The 17,036-nt window shown below is 39.7% G+C and overlaps 1 protein-coding gene across 2 annotated transcripts in view; it reads left to right on the forward strand.

Annotated features, from left to right (window-relative positions):
- The window catches only part of CPNE8 (copine 8), a 386,684-nt gene that overhangs the window by 366,231 nt on the left and 3,417 nt on the right, over nt 1-17,036 (forward strand). For both annotated transcript variants that reach the window (XM_082257084.1, XM_082257085.1), the window contains 3 exons: nt 3,601-3,703; nt 14,444-14,501; nt 16,419-16,492. In XM_082257084.1, the coding sequence (XP_082113210.1) occupies nt 3,601-3,703; nt 14,444-14,501; nt 16,419-16,492 (235 nt within the window). The remainder of the gene's footprint in view (nt 1-3,600; nt 3,704-14,443; nt 14,502-16,418; nt 16,493-17,036) is intronic.

Genomic DNA, 17,036 nt, shown 5'->3' on the forward strand with positions numbered 1-17,036 from the left:
TGTAAATGCTGAGGCTGGTTTATCTGGCAGAAGGTCTCCAAACAACTTGAGCACTGCAGGCATTAAATCTGTTATGGTTTCAGGGAGACCCCTAAGACGCAGATTGTTTCTGCGATTCCGATTGTCTAGGTCCTCGACCTGGGATTGTAAGATCGAGTAGTTATCGGAAAGTTGTTCAAAATCCTTCCGCAGATCGTTGTGGGCTATCGCAAGCTCGTCATGTTTGGCCTCAAGCAGATCGGTGCGCCCCCCCAAAGACGCTATCTCAGCAGTTAATGTGTTTGTGGATTTGTCTATCGCTGTCTGGAACTTTTCTGCTAACTTTTCATAAATCGCGGCGAAGCCTGCATCCAAGTCGGCCTTTGTGACCGATGGAGAGTACTCACGATTAGCCTCATGATTAGTCGTGTGGGTCACCGATGTGGCTGGCGTGGGTGATGGAGAGGTAGGATCCGGCTCCGGCGCGGGAGATGGTGCGGCGCCATCTTGGGTCATCTTAGATGTTTCCTTGGCCCGGATCAGGTACGTGGTCAGGGAATGCTTAGGAGGGCGGCCTCGCTGTCTCTTCCCGGTCGACGGCATGCACGACTGTCTCCTACGGGGGTGCAAGGTGTTTGCGGATCAAAATTGGGATTAAAAAGCCCTGTGGAAGCCGTCTCTCCCTGTCCCCTCCGGCGGAGCTAAATGCCTAGCTTCCGTCCAGCATCGCGCCGCGCATGCGCCCCCTTATGTAATGCTTCTAATAAAGGACAGTACATCAGACAGGTGTTGGTCATGCAATGAATGTATAGAGGTGTTGTCCATTTTGCTACTGCTGCAAGAGGAGGTCTATAAATTTTGCCTGAATTTGTCACCCACCACCCACCTTTGCAGCTGTGACAGACACCACTCTTTTGGAAGGGATTTCCACAAGATTTTAGAGTGTGGCTGTGAGAATTTGTGCCCATTTAGCCTAAAAAAAAGCATTTATGGAGTCAGGTGTTGCTGTTGTACAATAAGTCCTGGCTCCAAGTCAGTGTTTTATTTCTTTACAAGGGTGCTTAGTAGGTTGAGACCACTCAAGTTCCTTCATCAAACCGTGTTTTTATAAACATGGCTAAAGGGTCAGAGTCCTGCTGGAAGTGAAAAGAACCTTCCACAAACTGTCACAATCTTGGAATGGCACAATTGTATGCTTTCACAGTAGCAGTGCACTTCACTGTGTATACATGAACTAAATAATTTGGAGGATGCCCACATAATTTTGGCATATAGTGCATCTAAAAAAATATTGTCCTAGATAAATGGCAGTTTCCATTTAACTGCAAGCTTCATATTATTCATGTATAAATGAGTTAGTTTAGTAATCCCCAGCTTCCTATTATGATTATTCAGCAAGTTATAAAGATATAAGTATGGATTTTTTCCACAAATACATCTTTATAATTATAACAGAGAAAGCAGATGTTTTTTGGCAACTGGCCAGACTGAAATTGCTAGTTTGTGAACAGGTAGGAGATTAGTGCAAGGATAATGGTTGGGTTTATAGTATAGCCATAGAGTGATTTATATCAGTAACCTGAATAAAATGATCTGAACTGGTATAAATTTGAGCCCACAACCAATGAATACAAATATATTAGTTAGTCAGCTATATAGTACATGTGTTCATTAGGATGGTTCAAGCATATTTTTTTCTGTCTGCACAATTTCCCTTGTATGGTCTATTGATGAATATATGTTCCCTATTAGTTACATAGTAGGTGAGGTTGAATAAAGACAATAGTCCATCCAGTTCAACCTGTGTAGGTGTGTGTGGCTGTAATCATCTCTCATAGCCCTGAATGTTCTGATCCTTGAGATGTACGTCTAAGAGTCTTTTGAAAGACACCATACTACCCGCAGAAACCACCTCTTGTGGTAGAGAATTCCACAGTCTTGTAGCCCTAACAGTAAAGAACCCCCCACGTTGCCTGAGGTTAAAATGCTTCTCCTCTAATCGCATTGTATGCCCTCGAGTCCTCATGCAATCTCTTCGACTTAACAGCTTTTTTTCTAAGCTGAGATCCCCATTGAGATATTTATAAATTGCTATCATGTCCCCCCTCAGGCGTCTCTTCTCCAGGGAGAATAAATCAAGCGATTGCAGACGCTCTTCATAATTAAGGTCCTCCAATCCCCTAATCACTTTAGTTGCCCTTCTCTGGACTCTCTCCAGCTCCAACACATCCCTCCTGAGGACTGGCGACCAGAACTGGACAGAATACTCCAGATGCGGTCGGACCAGAGTTTTATAAAGTGGAAGGATTATAGTCTTTAATAAAATAAAATAAAAACTATAATATTTTACTTAAATACTAAGTTAATTTCCTACTTAATTTACGTAGTGCAGTCTCCACAAATTACAAAAGGCAATAGTGCTTTTCCAAGAAATTGGTCCACAGTCTCAATCAGTGTATATAGTTTAAATTTACTTTAAGTTAGTTAAGTTAAGATAGTTAGGAAGGAGATCTAGCGCTGCAGTTATCTGGGTACAATAATTGGGTAATAAAGAAGGTATTCACAGGTCTCATTCCACCACATATCCCAAAAGAAGGTTTTTTTTTCAGAACAGTGGACAGACCCATGCAAATCATTATGTTATATCCCTTCAACCAGATGCACATCCAGAACTACTGGCACATAGTTCAAATGTATCCTAATATTACAGAGCCATTTATACCAAACTGCATACTGCCGTGTCAGGCTTTTTGGCAGTCCTCATCGCAGTATTTGGGAACTGTGGGGTCTATAGAATTTTGAGACGAGAAAGCCTGTTTGTCTTAAGGCAATGCAAGGTTCAGAATCCTTTGTAGAAAATACGTTTTTTTTCCTAACAAATATGGATTTATTCTGAATGGTTGTTGTGGGCTGCTGTATGTTGCACTTTCTTTGCTAAATAAAAAATCTCAAAAGTAAGGAGATTAAAGTACCAAATAGCCTTCCATTTAGTAGTATTAGAGCAGGGGGGTTTCTTAAAACATGAAAATTAAAATGCTTGATTTTCCCAATTTCTATCCAGCCACAGAGGTAGTAGATGGAACCACTCCCAGCAGGCTTGTGGAGTATAGGACTTAAGTCTAATCTTGATTCAATAATAGTTTTCTCTTTCCCTTTCATATAATTTTTCCCAGTGTTAGTAGGTAATAAACTGCTTTCATGACCTTTACAGTTTCTTCTATCATAGTGATGTTCAAAATTCAATGAACACTGCATGTAAATCCTACCTATAGTGTGGAATCTATATCTATCAGATGCACCTGCAGCTAACATTGACTTTTTGATTTTCTATGCATTCCCTCATGTTGTACCTTTGGGTCTTTGGTTGTAGATCAAATTTTTTACCATGTACACAACCCCTCCAAGATATGCAGCATCTAATGGGGACATTGTTCTCTCAGAAATGGCCAGTGGAACCTAGTTAATGGTTAAAATAAACCCGTTATATCTGACTTGTACTAAAGCCTTCTTACAGTCTTCATGCAGACATATTAATGGCAGGTCTCAAATGCATTCAGGATTGTTTGTAGCTGTTTTCCAAAGCTTATATTTAGAGTAATTGTTCTTTTTTTTTTCTTGTAGATATGCGGCCTCTGTAAAGGATGGCTCCCAGTACTTTATTCTGCTGATTATTACAGATGGAGTTATCTCTGACATGGCTCAGACAAAGGAGGCAATAGTCAATGTAAGTGAACTGCTTTTCATGCAGCTCTGGTAGTTTCCCATTTATACTGAAATCACCTGCTGTCTTGGAATGCTCGCTTGAATTGCTGCTTTTAAAGGAACAATCCATGCTTTAACGTACAAGCTGCTTTTCGGATATAACAGTATTCATTCAAGGCAATTACCCGGATGAATAGAAAATGTGTCGTATACATTTTATCAACTAATTTGAAGTCCAACTATGGAGGTGACACAGGATATAAAGTATCACAATTTATAAAAATGTTATTGTGGAATGTCATGTTGCAAGCCATAAAAATAACATTCTAGTATATTGTATTTTTATTTCCTGAAGTGAATATTGGATCATTCTTACTATAAAAGTGTTGTAGTTGGTACATTGGTCAGGTGTGCTAACTTTAGCACCCAAGGCCAGCTAACATTTGTTTTTCATTTCTCAGCAGACTCACAGGGGTGATAATTAGAGTTGTTCCCCACCCAAAGCATTCTGGTTTTTCAATAAATGTGGAACAAGGCAAAAGAAAAAAAGAGAGTGCACATCTCATGCAGTACTGTGAGAAAAACCTAATAATGAAAACCAATAAAATATTACACTCACAAACAATAAGAGAGGGGGTGTGGTGGGAAGCAGGATGCTGGACCTGATGTGAAGTCTGTGCAAGGGACATCTGACTCCCCGCCTTGGCCACAGGCTGGGGAGAAGCGATGGCTGCTGCTGGAGATACTGACTCTGCAGGAAAAGAGGACAGGAGCCACCAGGGTTCAGGAACCGTCCAGAAAATCACCTGTAAAACACCGCAATGTTCCCCTGGTAACAGGAACGCATTTTCAAAGCAATTCCGCTTCTTTATCAACCTGTCAAAACTGTCTAACTACCCACTATAAATAAGGTGGGCCTAACCTCGCACCGGCCATGAGCGCAGGTGAAAAAAAAAAATGTGCATGATATGTATGATATCATGATACGTATTTAAAACACTTGAATGTGGGTTGCAGTCGGTTGTTATAGTAATTTTACTGTTTTTATATCTTATTTACACAATTGTGCATTTGTTTTTATTGTATTTCATATACAGTAGCTCACAAAAGTGAGTAAACCCCTCACATTTTTGTAAATATTTTATTATACGTATCTTTTCATGTGACAACACTGAAGAATTGACACTTTGCTACAATGTAAAGTAGTGAGTGTACAGCTTATATAACAGTGTAAATTTGCTGTTCCCTCACAATAACTCAACACACAGCTATTAATGTCTAAACCGCTGACAACAAAAGTGAGTACATCCCTAAGTGGAAATATCCAAATTAGGCCTAATTAGCCATTTTCCCTCCCCAGTGTCATGTTCTCATTGGTTACTGACTCGTTAGTGTTACAAGGTCTCAGGTGTGAATGGGGAGCAGGTGTGTTCAATTTGGTGTTATCGCTCTCACTCTCTCATACTGGTCACTGGAAGTTCAACATGGCACCTAATGGCAAAGAACTCTCTGAGGATCTGAAAAAAAGAATTGTTGCTCTACATAAAGGTGGCCTAGGCTATAAGAACATTGCCAAGACCCTGAAACTGAGCTGCAGCATGGTGGTCAAGATCATACAGCGGTTTAACAGGACAGGTTCCACTCAGAACAGGCCTAGCCATGGTTGAGTGCATGGGCTCACCGTCATATCCAGGGGTTTACTTTGGGAAATAGACGTATGAGTACTGCCAGCATTGCTGTAGAGGTTGAAGGGGTGGGGGGGTCAGCCTGTCAGTGGTCAGACCATACGCCGCACACTGCATCAAATTAGTCTGCATGGCTGTCGTCCTCTTCTAAAGATGATGCACAAGAAAGCCCGCAAACAGTTTGCTGAAGACAAGCAGACTAAGGATATGGATTACTGGAACCATGTACTGTGGTCTGATGAGACCAAAATAAACTTATTTGGGGCATCTTCAAACGGAAGGTGGAGGAGCGCAAGGTCTCTAACATCCACCATCTCCGTGATGTCATCATGGAGGAGTGGAAGAGAACTCCAGTGGCAACCTATGAAGCTCTGATGAATTCAATGCCCAAGAGGGTTAAGGCAGTGCTGGAAAATAATGGTGGCCACACAAAATATTGACAGTTTGGGCCCAATTTGGACATTTTCACTTAGGGGTGTACTCACTTTTGTTGCCAGCAGTTTAGAAATTATTGACTGGTGTATTGAGTTATTTTGAAGGGACAGCAAATTTACACTGTTATACAAGCTGTACACTCACTACTTTACATTGTAGCAAAGTGTAATTCCTTCAATGTTGTCACATGAAAAGATATAATAAAATATTTACAAACATTTGAGGGGTGTACTCATTTTTGTGAGCTACTGTATCTGTACTGCAGTGTTGGTATCTCCAGCAGCAGCCATCGCTTCTCCCCAGCCTGTGGCCAAGGCGAGGAGTCAGACATCCTTTGCACGGACTTTACCTCAGCTCTAGCATCTTGCTCCCACCACACCCCCTCTCTTATTGTTTGTGAGTGTAATATTTTATTGTTTTTCATTATTAAATCTTTCACGCAGTACTGCCCTATGAGATGTGCGCTCTCTTTTTTTTTTTTTTTTTTCTTTTGTCTTGTTCTACATAGATAGCAGTGTTCTCCTACGCAGCCTATCAGCATCAGCACTCTCGGTGTTGAGTTTCCAGAGGACTGTTTTTTATTCCTTTTTATGTACTCTACACTCTGATTTTATTCTTTTTCTAATTACCCACTCATTTTATTATTATTATTTTTTTTGGGGGGGGCACACTTTCCCCCAGACTCCTTTACTTTGGGCTATGTCCGATTTTTCGTTTTTATATGCCATCGTTGTTTTTTTGTGCATGACAATTTATTCACACTGTGTTTTTTGAAAACCTAATTTCCTCCCAGTGAGATACATGGTTAATTGATTATAATTAACACACACACCTCCTGTGGAAGAGCACAGTTCAGTCCACAGTCATCCCCTGTGGTTTCTTTTATCTGGTTTTCTCCAGGGTTTTTCAATAATCCAGTCATTTTACTATCCTAGTCACATCTATAAAAATTAAACCATTTTTAAAAGGTTAAAAGGAAGCCTGTACTGAAAACATGTGTAGGCTTGCTATCCTCTCTATTGCCTAAAGCCCCGTACACACTATCAGATTATCGAAAGATCTGTCGTCCGTTTTTTGTGGCATGCTAGTCTGATGTGGAAAGTGAAGAGGTTTTTTTCATACAAATTTTCCCGTACGACAGAATTCTACTTCAGAAGTGATGTCATGTGTTGGATTGCTTTGTATGTGTTCTTTCGTCTCTGAGCATGCCTAGTCTTGCTCTTAAGATTTTTTTCAGTCGAAATCTGTACTAATGAGATGAAAATCGGACGTTGTATTACAGACAACAAAAATTTTATAGCCTGCACATCAGGATTTTGTCAGCCGAAAAGTCAGAGTCGGCTGTCGAAAGCACCATACTAACAATCCGAAAATCGGCAGAACGGTCGTCGGACAAAATTTCCCTTTAGATTTTCTTATCGTGTGTACGGGCCTTTAGGCTTTGTTCACACAGGCTTTAGGTTGCATGAGGGCAGTGTGTTCAGCAAACTCCTTGATGAAGCCTTTAAAACTGAACTATACTTACCTCCACTGCAACCCTGTAGTATCCTGGAATGTCAATCCAACCATATCTAGAGTTCCCAACATATTACATTGAAAGAGCAATCTCAACAATGATCAAAATCCATAAAGCTGAAGTTGCCATGTTTCAAGCAGCTGGAAAACAAGGAGTGAATCCACTTGGATGCTCTCTCACTGGCTGCTGACATCTTTGTCAAGCTTTTTTCACAGTGCCAATCTTCAGCTAGTTTGATTGGCTGCCCCTAGGTGACATCACTGCACATTTGTGGGAGTTAATTTACCTTGACAGGTGCAAAAACTGAATGTTTGCTGCATGTGCAGCTTAGTGTACAGTGTGGACGGGGGGGGGGGGTTAAGATCCTTTAATACAGAAGAGACATAAAGCTGACTGTTAACAATATTTTTTAAGTTCTGCCTTAAAAAGAAAAAAAACTGCAGTTTCAGTTTTAGAATGTTAAACACAGCTCTGCTGTTACTTTAAACAAGCTTTCAGCAGGCTTTCAACAATTTCAAGTAGTGCTGAAGCCTACTGCAGCCTGCAAGCAGCTTGTTTAAGGTGACAGTCAGCACTCACACTTTTAAGATCTGGGTTTACTTTTCACAAAGCTGCTGCTGAATGATGATTTACAGACTTCAGCAAAGCTTGCCAGAATTCTACAAATGCTTTGTAAAATGTTGCTGTACATACTGCACTTATACAAGCTGAACACCGTGTGAACAAAATCTTACAGTCATGCTGATCCAATCACTTTAATAAGTTCTGAGTCCCTTTCTTGGAATACGTTTTTTTTTTTAGGAGAAGACCAGCAATGCCCCCTTCCTATTTCTCTCAGGTTCATTAATTTTTAGAAAATGCATTAAAACTGTTGGAATATTATAGTAACTTAAAACATAATTGTCATCATTAAAGAAAATTCTCCCAAATATGATAAAAAAATCAAATGTAGTAAAAAAATTCAGTGCAAAATTGCATGTCTGGCTTTCATTAGAGAGATAACTGATCAATGCAATTGCAATATGATCTGAAAGTGAAGAAACTGTACATTGGTGTTTGGCTTTTTCTTTAATAAGCTCTCTCTTTTATAAGCCTTATGTATGTTGTGAAAAACATTTTTTCTTTAGTAAAAATGATGTACTGTGGCTTATATGGCCCCTTTAACTGTAGCTGTTACTGGAGTGTGATAGTGGTGGGAGTGAGAAGGGGAGAACTTCCTGCTCAGGAGGTAATTGGTGTGGGGGTCGCTAAGCTCTAAATATTATAGTACATCATTGAAGGATCCATTAAGGAATCTGTGAGTATAGGTGCACACTACTTGACTATAATATCCTGTAAATGTAGCAATCTGATCAACATTTCAGTGACTAAAATGTATATACACTTATAAGTTAATAGATTTATTTAAATCATAGATTAAAATTTGGCTGTAAATGTCTATGCAGTGAATTAGTAGAATTCCAGGCTAACGTTTACTAGTCTAGTCTTAAAAATGCCCCCCCCCCCCCATCCTATTAGCTATGTTGACTAACCTATGTTAGAAAGATGTACTGTATATACTTACCTATTTTTGCCAACTCCAGTTTGGTTACGTTATCCCCTGTGTCAGTCATCGGGGAGAGGGAGCAGCACTCGACAACAGTTGGTAAAACCTGGAATGGTGACATTACCAATAGGCCCCTATAGCCTATCTGTTGTCAGTGCTCTCTCCTGTCTCCTGCAAAAATTACTGAAAAACACAGGGGAACCAGATCATCAGAGCAGGCTCAAAATAGGTAAGTATACAGTAAAACCTTGGATTGCGAGCATAATTCGTTCTGGAAACATGCTTGTAATCCAAAGCACTCTTATATCAAAGCAAATTTCCCCATAAGAAATAATAGAAACTCAGATGATTTGTTCCACAAATCCTTCGGTTTATAGTCTATATACAAAGATTATAGCAATGTGATAGGTTGTGTAACCATAAAATGTCCATCCACAATATGCAGCCTTCCCAAGGGGATTAGAAGCAAAATCTAGTAGAGCTACAGCATATAAGAGAGATCAGAGGCGCCTCTAAGTGTAGCAATATGGTTACATTTAATGAAGGTTCAACATTTAGCAACTCACATGGTTGATGATTAAAATAGGCACACCTAAGTATGCAGGTATGCGGGGTAAAGCTGTCCACATAGACCATCTTCTGAACCACCGGCTCTCACCACTGTCAGTCTGCAATCGTGACCGGGAAGAATAGCCTGCAGTAGAGTGATCTGAAAGTGAGGCTTTAAATCACTCGTGGAGTGCAGCGTGGAAGGGATGATGAAGATGGCTGTGCAGAAGATCTATGTGGACAGCTTTCCCCCAGATGCCTGCATACTTAGATGTGCCTGTTTTAATTATCAACCATGTGAGTTGCTAAATATTGAACCTTCATTAAATGTAACCATATTGCTACACTTTAGAGGCTCCTCTTTTCTTTTTTATACATGACGCTACTTGTATATCAAGACATCACTTGTATATCAAGTCAAAATTTATTAAAAAAATTAGCTTGTCTTGCAAAGCGCTCTCAAACCAAGTTACTCTCAAACCAAGGTTTTACTGTACTTCTTTCTTACAGATATTAGTCAGCATAGGTGTTAGGAGGGGGAGAAGCATTATTAAGACTTGTTATGTTTATCCTGCAATTCTTATTTGGGGTGTTTTGTGTCCCTACAGTTGTTCCCTGCTCCCCTTGCATTCTTTAACTGCAGAAACCATGGGTTAAAAGAAAGAAAATTGCCTGATTCCTCCATCAACACAATCAATGTTGATGGGGGAATCCCATCCGCTCTGCTATTGTATTCTGACAGCGGGAGGTTTCCCAGCCATCATATGATGTTTGAGTAAATGCTGAATTTAGCACAAAACGTGTCACATTTCAATGCTCCTGTCATACTTGTGATGTAATTTTAATGATTCAATAAAGATACCAAGGATTTGGACATGTTACTTTCCCAGGCATCAGAATACAATGATCACTGCTGGTGGCTATAGCCACTGGCATTGATCGAACAAATAAAAAGACAGGCTATTTGTACTGAAGTTGGACGATAGATCGACTTCAGTTCAACCAGCCTGCCCATAAATGGATTGAAATTCAGCTGGTTCCTAAGGACCGTCTATGGGTGGCTTTAGTGATTCTTGCTGAGGATGCTGTCAGCAAGCATGTGGGATGTCAGTGCTACAGCCACACAACAAAGACTGCTTTTTAAAGGAAACCTGTACTAGGGGAATACGTAGGCTATCATTGTTGACCTCTCCTTCTAAAAATGCTATTTTACTATTCAGTGGCCTCACCACAGTTTGCATCACTAACCTTTTATAGGGGTATGCAAATCAGCAGCACAGACTTTGTTCTGACTTTACCTTTTGCATGCTAGAAGTTATTGTAGCCTGAGACAGATTACTAGTATTTTCAGAAGGAGATCTGCATTGGCAGCTCATTTGTTTATCTTAGGTATCAGGTTCAGGTACAACTCTCCAGTGACATATGCTCCCTACCTCTGCAGCATCCAGCTATAGCTTTCATCCTGCCCAGGAGTCAATCTGAACTATTAGGTGGCAGGGGACTGACTTCAGAACAGTAACAATTGCAATCCTCTAGCCACCGATATGTAGGTAATCATCAGGAATTCTAACATGTAACCCTCTTTACCTTTATGTGACCATACTTAAAATACTTTTAGTGCTGCTCTAAGTGCCAAATCAAAAACCTCTAGGACTAAGCCCAGTGTGTGGGACGAAACACATCTGAGGGCATGACCTATGAGGAGTTAGACTGAAGCCGTCTTTCACTTTCTTACAATTGGGCTGTCTTCCTCAGTGAGCTGCGTTCTATTAGTCCCTTTACTTTATTGCATATAAGGTGCACATTACAATAATGGGTATAAACTGACATTTAACAATAGCAAATTACCTAATAGTTTGAATCCTTTAATCATATACAACAACAAAGGTTTCTGCTTTATATCTCTGCCATTCCAACTTGTTGTCCTCCTGTCTATCCAAAGAATGGTGAGGCAGGCAATGTTTTAGTGCTATCCTCAATAAAGTGTTACTAAACTCGGGACCCTGCATTCACTATATCTGGTCTCACACAGTACACAGAACATGGAAATGCAATTATTTTAGTAAATATAAACGGATAAATACCTTTTCTCATTAGCAGTATAGTATATAGAAATCTCGTGACTTCTATACATGTCTGGTCAATGCTTGTAGGAGGAGTTTTCATTCTACTCTGAATATCTTATGGGGCTACAGGACCCCTGACCTTCTGTCTGGACAGTGCTGATTGGCCCTGTGTTGATCACATGCAACCTCTCCAAGAAAAAAAAAACTAGCAATACACACCAAACTGAGCATGTGTAGAGTGACTCTGAAGGCTCCATCTTATCAGAAGGTGGCTTGGGGACAGTGGAGGAAGTTGAGGATCTGGGAAGGCAGGATCAAACAGCCCTTTTACATAATGCAGAGGATTGATCCCTTGGGTTCCACAGTGAGTATAACAGTCATGCTTTACTGCATATACAGACTGATTTTACTGTTCTGGGTTTAGTAACATTTTAAATTAAAACCAATAAATTCCAAGCACTGCATTCTGGAAGTATGATGACAGGAACGAAGGAGCTGCCTTGAGAAAGTGTGCGCTTTACAGGAAAAATGTTCATCGGCTGCTTTTGTTTTAATTGTTTTTAGAATTTATAACTAAATAAAGAAGAGTGATATGCCATGATTGCCTTGTACTTAGTTTTTTGGATTTCTGTATGAAGGAACTTTCCCTCTTGTTTTAGTAGATTGGAAAGACCCTTTAATTTGTCTCTACCTCCTAAACACGTATTATTCTTTATGGATGAACCTTCTAATTACAATAAGTATATGTGTGATTTTATTTTATGTATGAATTTTCTGAGTACAATAAGTATGTGCTTTTCACGTACAGTATGTTTTAGCTCCTTTGAATGACAGTGTTGTTTTAACAGCAATAGGCAATTATTATGATATAATATGATGCAGCGTGTCGATATTTGCTACAGTCCCCTGTGGTATGCAGAAGGAGGAGGTCATCTGTGTACCCCAATATAACTGTCTGCTTTGACATTTTGAACATTGTTTAGCTCTAGGCTGACTGTCTGAATTATTTTTACAAATCTAGCAGATGTTATGTGCTTGCTGAAAGGAAGATGAACCTAAAATATTTATGGTCATATGAATAAAAAAAGCTGTTCTCATGATGTAGGGCTTTTTGCTGTGTGCAAAAATGCTCATTTTATTTAAAGCAATGTAGGAATATGCCTGCTTCAGGGAACACTGCAGCTTGTGAATTTGCCATGGCCATTACTGTATATTGGGTAGACTATAAATTATATTTAATCCTCTTAGTAAGCTACAATGGATACTGTTTTAAATTGAATCAGTGGTTGCAGGAAAATTACATAGCACTCGGCTAAAAGCATATAATTTGTGTCACTGATGCTTTCAATTAATATAAGTAGCCAACTCTTGGAATTTTAGAAGTCTGAGAAGTTCTATATCCTCACATTTTTCCAAGAATGTTATGCTTGCAGTGCTTTCTGTGGTGCAAAATCCAATCTGCTTCATTAGGCATCAGATGGAATCAACAAGTTGTAGATTAGGTGGATTTAATGCTTTGCATCTGGTAACACAAATACTATGCTTATGTATTACCAATTTATATAATGTTGCAAACTGTGCCATCTTTCTGTGTGTGCACAGGTTCATAAGTAAACATGCATGTCTGTAAAACAGAAAAAGGTCCAATACTTCTAGGCTGGATATGGAGATAAGCTATTTTAACTTGTTATATCAGTTCAGCCTTAACGAGAACATGCAGGGAAAAGCAACGGGTTCACTTATGTTACCCCAGTACACTAAAATAAAATTTAACAGCAGTAAGGCTGATGATGCACTGTGAATCTGCCGCTAGCGATTTGACACTGACAATTTGTCAACATCACCAGTGGCTGGATTGCTAAGAGGGTGTCGGTTTTTTCCTTTGAATTGCTCGCTTTGTAGCTGAGGCATCATCATGTATCTTCCATCCCAGCCTTCGTGATTCAGCAGCATTCGGGCCAGCAATATTTTGCTGTGTGTGTCTGAAGAGAGCGATTCCACACAGCGATTCCACCTAGTAAAGGGCAAAGCTAACTTTATTCCCTCATTTACGGTATATGTTGTAAGGCCTGTTTCACGTGGGCTTCAGCTTGTAAAAGAGCAGTGTGAACAGTAAGCTTTTATGAAACTATCAGAAAGCATCTGCCAAGCGTTCGGCAAGCTTCAAGCAGTTTTAAAACCCCCTCCAGCTCATGTTTAGAAATATTATACACACATCCTAATGGGAGGGGTGATTGTCACTTTCTGCGGGATTTTAACGAGCTTCAAGTAGTACTGAAGCCTGCTAGCAGCTTGTTTAAAGTGGCTGTCAGCACTCCCATTAGAATCTGTGTTCAGCATTAACAAACTGAAATTCAATAGATTAAAAGCTTCAACAAAGCTTGCCCAAAGCTCGGCAGATTCTTTGTAAAAGCTTGCTATTAACACTGTTCTTATACAAGATAAAACATGTGTGAAATAGTAGATCACCTCCTATTTATTTGATTTGATTATTTTATTTTGATATAACTTTTTATTAATGTAAGTGTTTTTTTCTATTCAAAGAACATTGAAGCAGCAAAGGCCTTATCTAGTGTACTTTTTGGAGCATCTATGATTTTTGGCAAGTGATACCTTTGTCTTGAGCATAAAACTTCAGTGATGACACCCTTTTTATTATAGGCATGTCCATTTCTTTAATTGAAGAGCTTTTGACAGTAAGAGAACTTGTCAAGTATAGCATCTTCCCACACTGATATTTCAGGGCAGTCTTACCTTTCATATTGAGGTGTCCTATCTTACAAAAATAATTTCTTTGACTCATTATAATGCGTTTTATGGTCTTAAATTGTGTTTATTGTTAAGAGGTAGAGCTAAGCAGAATTATTTCTACCATTTTTTTGGGCAGAAAAAAACATACATTTATCATGCTATTAGCTGTGGTTATTTTATGCTAAACTTAAGAATAAATGTCTTTTCTTTAAAGGCTTCAAAACTTCCAATGTCCATTATCATTGTTGGAGTGGGACCCGCCGAATTTGATGGTGAGTGGTTCACATATTGTATGTTCCTATATTGAGGTGGAACCCTGAAGGGATGCTCAGTAAAAGCAGAGTACTTCAGCTTTTTTTGCCTTTAGTTCATTGAAATGTGTGATGGAAGGGAAGTTCCACTGTTGGACCATATGAACACTTTAATTCAGCACCATTTGGTTTTTAGCAAAAACTTTGAAGTGTGCAAGCCCTCATGAAAAGAATGTTTGGATGTGCTGTAATTCTAATTTATAATGAATCTGCTATTAGAAAAATGTATTACCAGTTATTTTAATATAGTCTGCTGGGCAGCACATTGAAATGACACAGACGTAACAAAAAAAAAAGCGCAAGCACTGCAATGAATTATAACAACACATTGCAGCACATGATCACCTCTCACAGCAGCACACAATCATTATGCGCTATACGTTGCCAACCCATATATTGATTCACTTAACTTAGGATTTCAGTTGTGCCTCAATGCTGCTTCTGTTGCATTCACTATTGATAACAAAGGGTACAGCTTTGTTGCTTGTTCTGTAAGATGATTTTTGGCAGTGACAACAAAAGGGCTCTCATTCCTGCCAACACTATATCTGTGATTGCATTTGCTTTATTTTATGTGCTTTGGATGCCTAAGCCTCTAAATGGTATAACACACAGACACGGGTAATATAATTTAAATAAATGAACAGCCATACTCCTGGGCTTTGTCACAACAGTGTTAAGATTTTTAAATATGCTCTGCAATGAAAATATATAATTTAGAACCAAACAAAAGCATGTTTACAGGTCACTTCTCTTTTCACAAAGAAGTGTTTCTGCAAAAAGCAAATGTGCAATTTACAGAAAATGTAGCAGGGTTTTGGCCACATTCTACTTTGCTCCTTAAGAATCAAAAGGCTGAGAAAAAAAGTGAATACAAAGGGAAAAAAAAACTATATGTTTTAAATTTGAACCTCTGACTGGGAAATGCTCTATGATCAATTTTCAGAGAATAATGCATCATCTGCTACAGAAATATTAAATGCCAAAGGCCACCAATGCATAGTCATTGTTTATCCAGTTTTCTGCTGTGTTGTTTTGAAGTTTTTGTTTTCATTTTTTCATCTATGCAACTATGAATGTATGTGCAATGGATAAAATGCAATGGATAAAAGCATAGGTGTAACATATTGTTTCAACATAAAAACATATAGATCAAGAGGTGTGGACAGAGAAGCTTTTATTTGTGTTGTGATAATAAAGACAAAATGCTAATTGTTTCAGCAAATGTCTCCCCTGTGATTATACAGTAAGGGCTCTTTCACACAGTCCGCCTCCGTAGGCGGATCCGTGCTGCTCAGCGGGGATCGATCCGCCGATCCCCGCTGAGCCGGCGGATGACAGCTCCGTCTCCGATTGCAGTGCGGAGAGGGAGGTGTCACAGCCCCCGCTGCTCTCTATGGGGGACAGGCGGTCCGCTCTCATCTGATCCGATCCGATCCCCAGGACGGATGGAAAATAGGGTTTCCATCCGTCCGGATTTCACGGACAGGATCGGATGCGGATGGCAGCGGGTGTCAGCGGACATGTCACCGCTGACATCCACTGCTCCATAGGGCTGAATGTGCATCCGATCAGATCCGCCTAAAAAACTGACAGGCGGATCTGATCGGAACGCCCGTGTGAAAGAGCCCTAAGTACCCATAGTCAGGAGGATCACTGTCCAATCTGGCTGAAAGTAGTTGTCCTTTAGAAGGAATGACTTCATAATATGTAAAGTGTGCTGGTAATAAATGTGCATGCCTCGAGATACTTGAGACATGTGACAACCCATCAGGGGGAAATTACTGGCTTTTAAAAAGGTGTCCATGTGTAGTTTTGAAAAACACTGGTATATTATTTGTATTAGTGGTTTGTGACAAATCTTTATTTATTTGATAGCAATGGTGGAATTGGATGGAGATGAAGTCCGAGTATCATCAAGAGGACGATATGCAGAAAGAGACATTGTACAGGTACTTGTCAAATGATTATCTGAAAATGAATCATCATAAATAACTGAATGAAACCTATTAAACCAGGATTTAAAGAAACCATGGGCTCTAGATTTTTTTGCTAGTTGCTAGATGAGCTGTAGGCAACTTTGAGGTACAGATCTAACTCTACAACATGGAAGCAATCCAATATCATCACGGTTCAGCACTCTTTTTTAGAGGAGATAACCTAGCAAGACCTAATTAAAAAGTAAGAAAGGTTTGACATGCTCAGGGGATAAATAACACTTTTAAGATTAGTAGTATGTAACACACATCTCTCCCCCCAGAAAAAATACCCCCTTCCAGTACAAACATTCACTCCCCCAAGCTAAAATCAGCCACAGCACAAATTTCCCACTCCCTCTAAAGATTCATTCACTGGACTGAAGATGTAGTGGCACTCAGCAGAGTTAGGGAAGTCCTCTTAGGTCTTCCCTTGGCCATGTCATATGAGGTGTCAGCGCCAAGTAGGCTGGAGGCACAGTGGGTTCATGATCTACTCATCACATGCCCCTGATCAATA

The sequence above is a fragment of the Pelophylax lessonae genome, assembly GCF_965119305.1.
Source record: "Pelophylax lessonae genome assembly, chromosome: 4".
Lineage (NCBI taxonomy): Eukaryota > Metazoa > Chordata > Amphibia > Anura > Ranidae > Pelophylax > Pelophylax lessonae.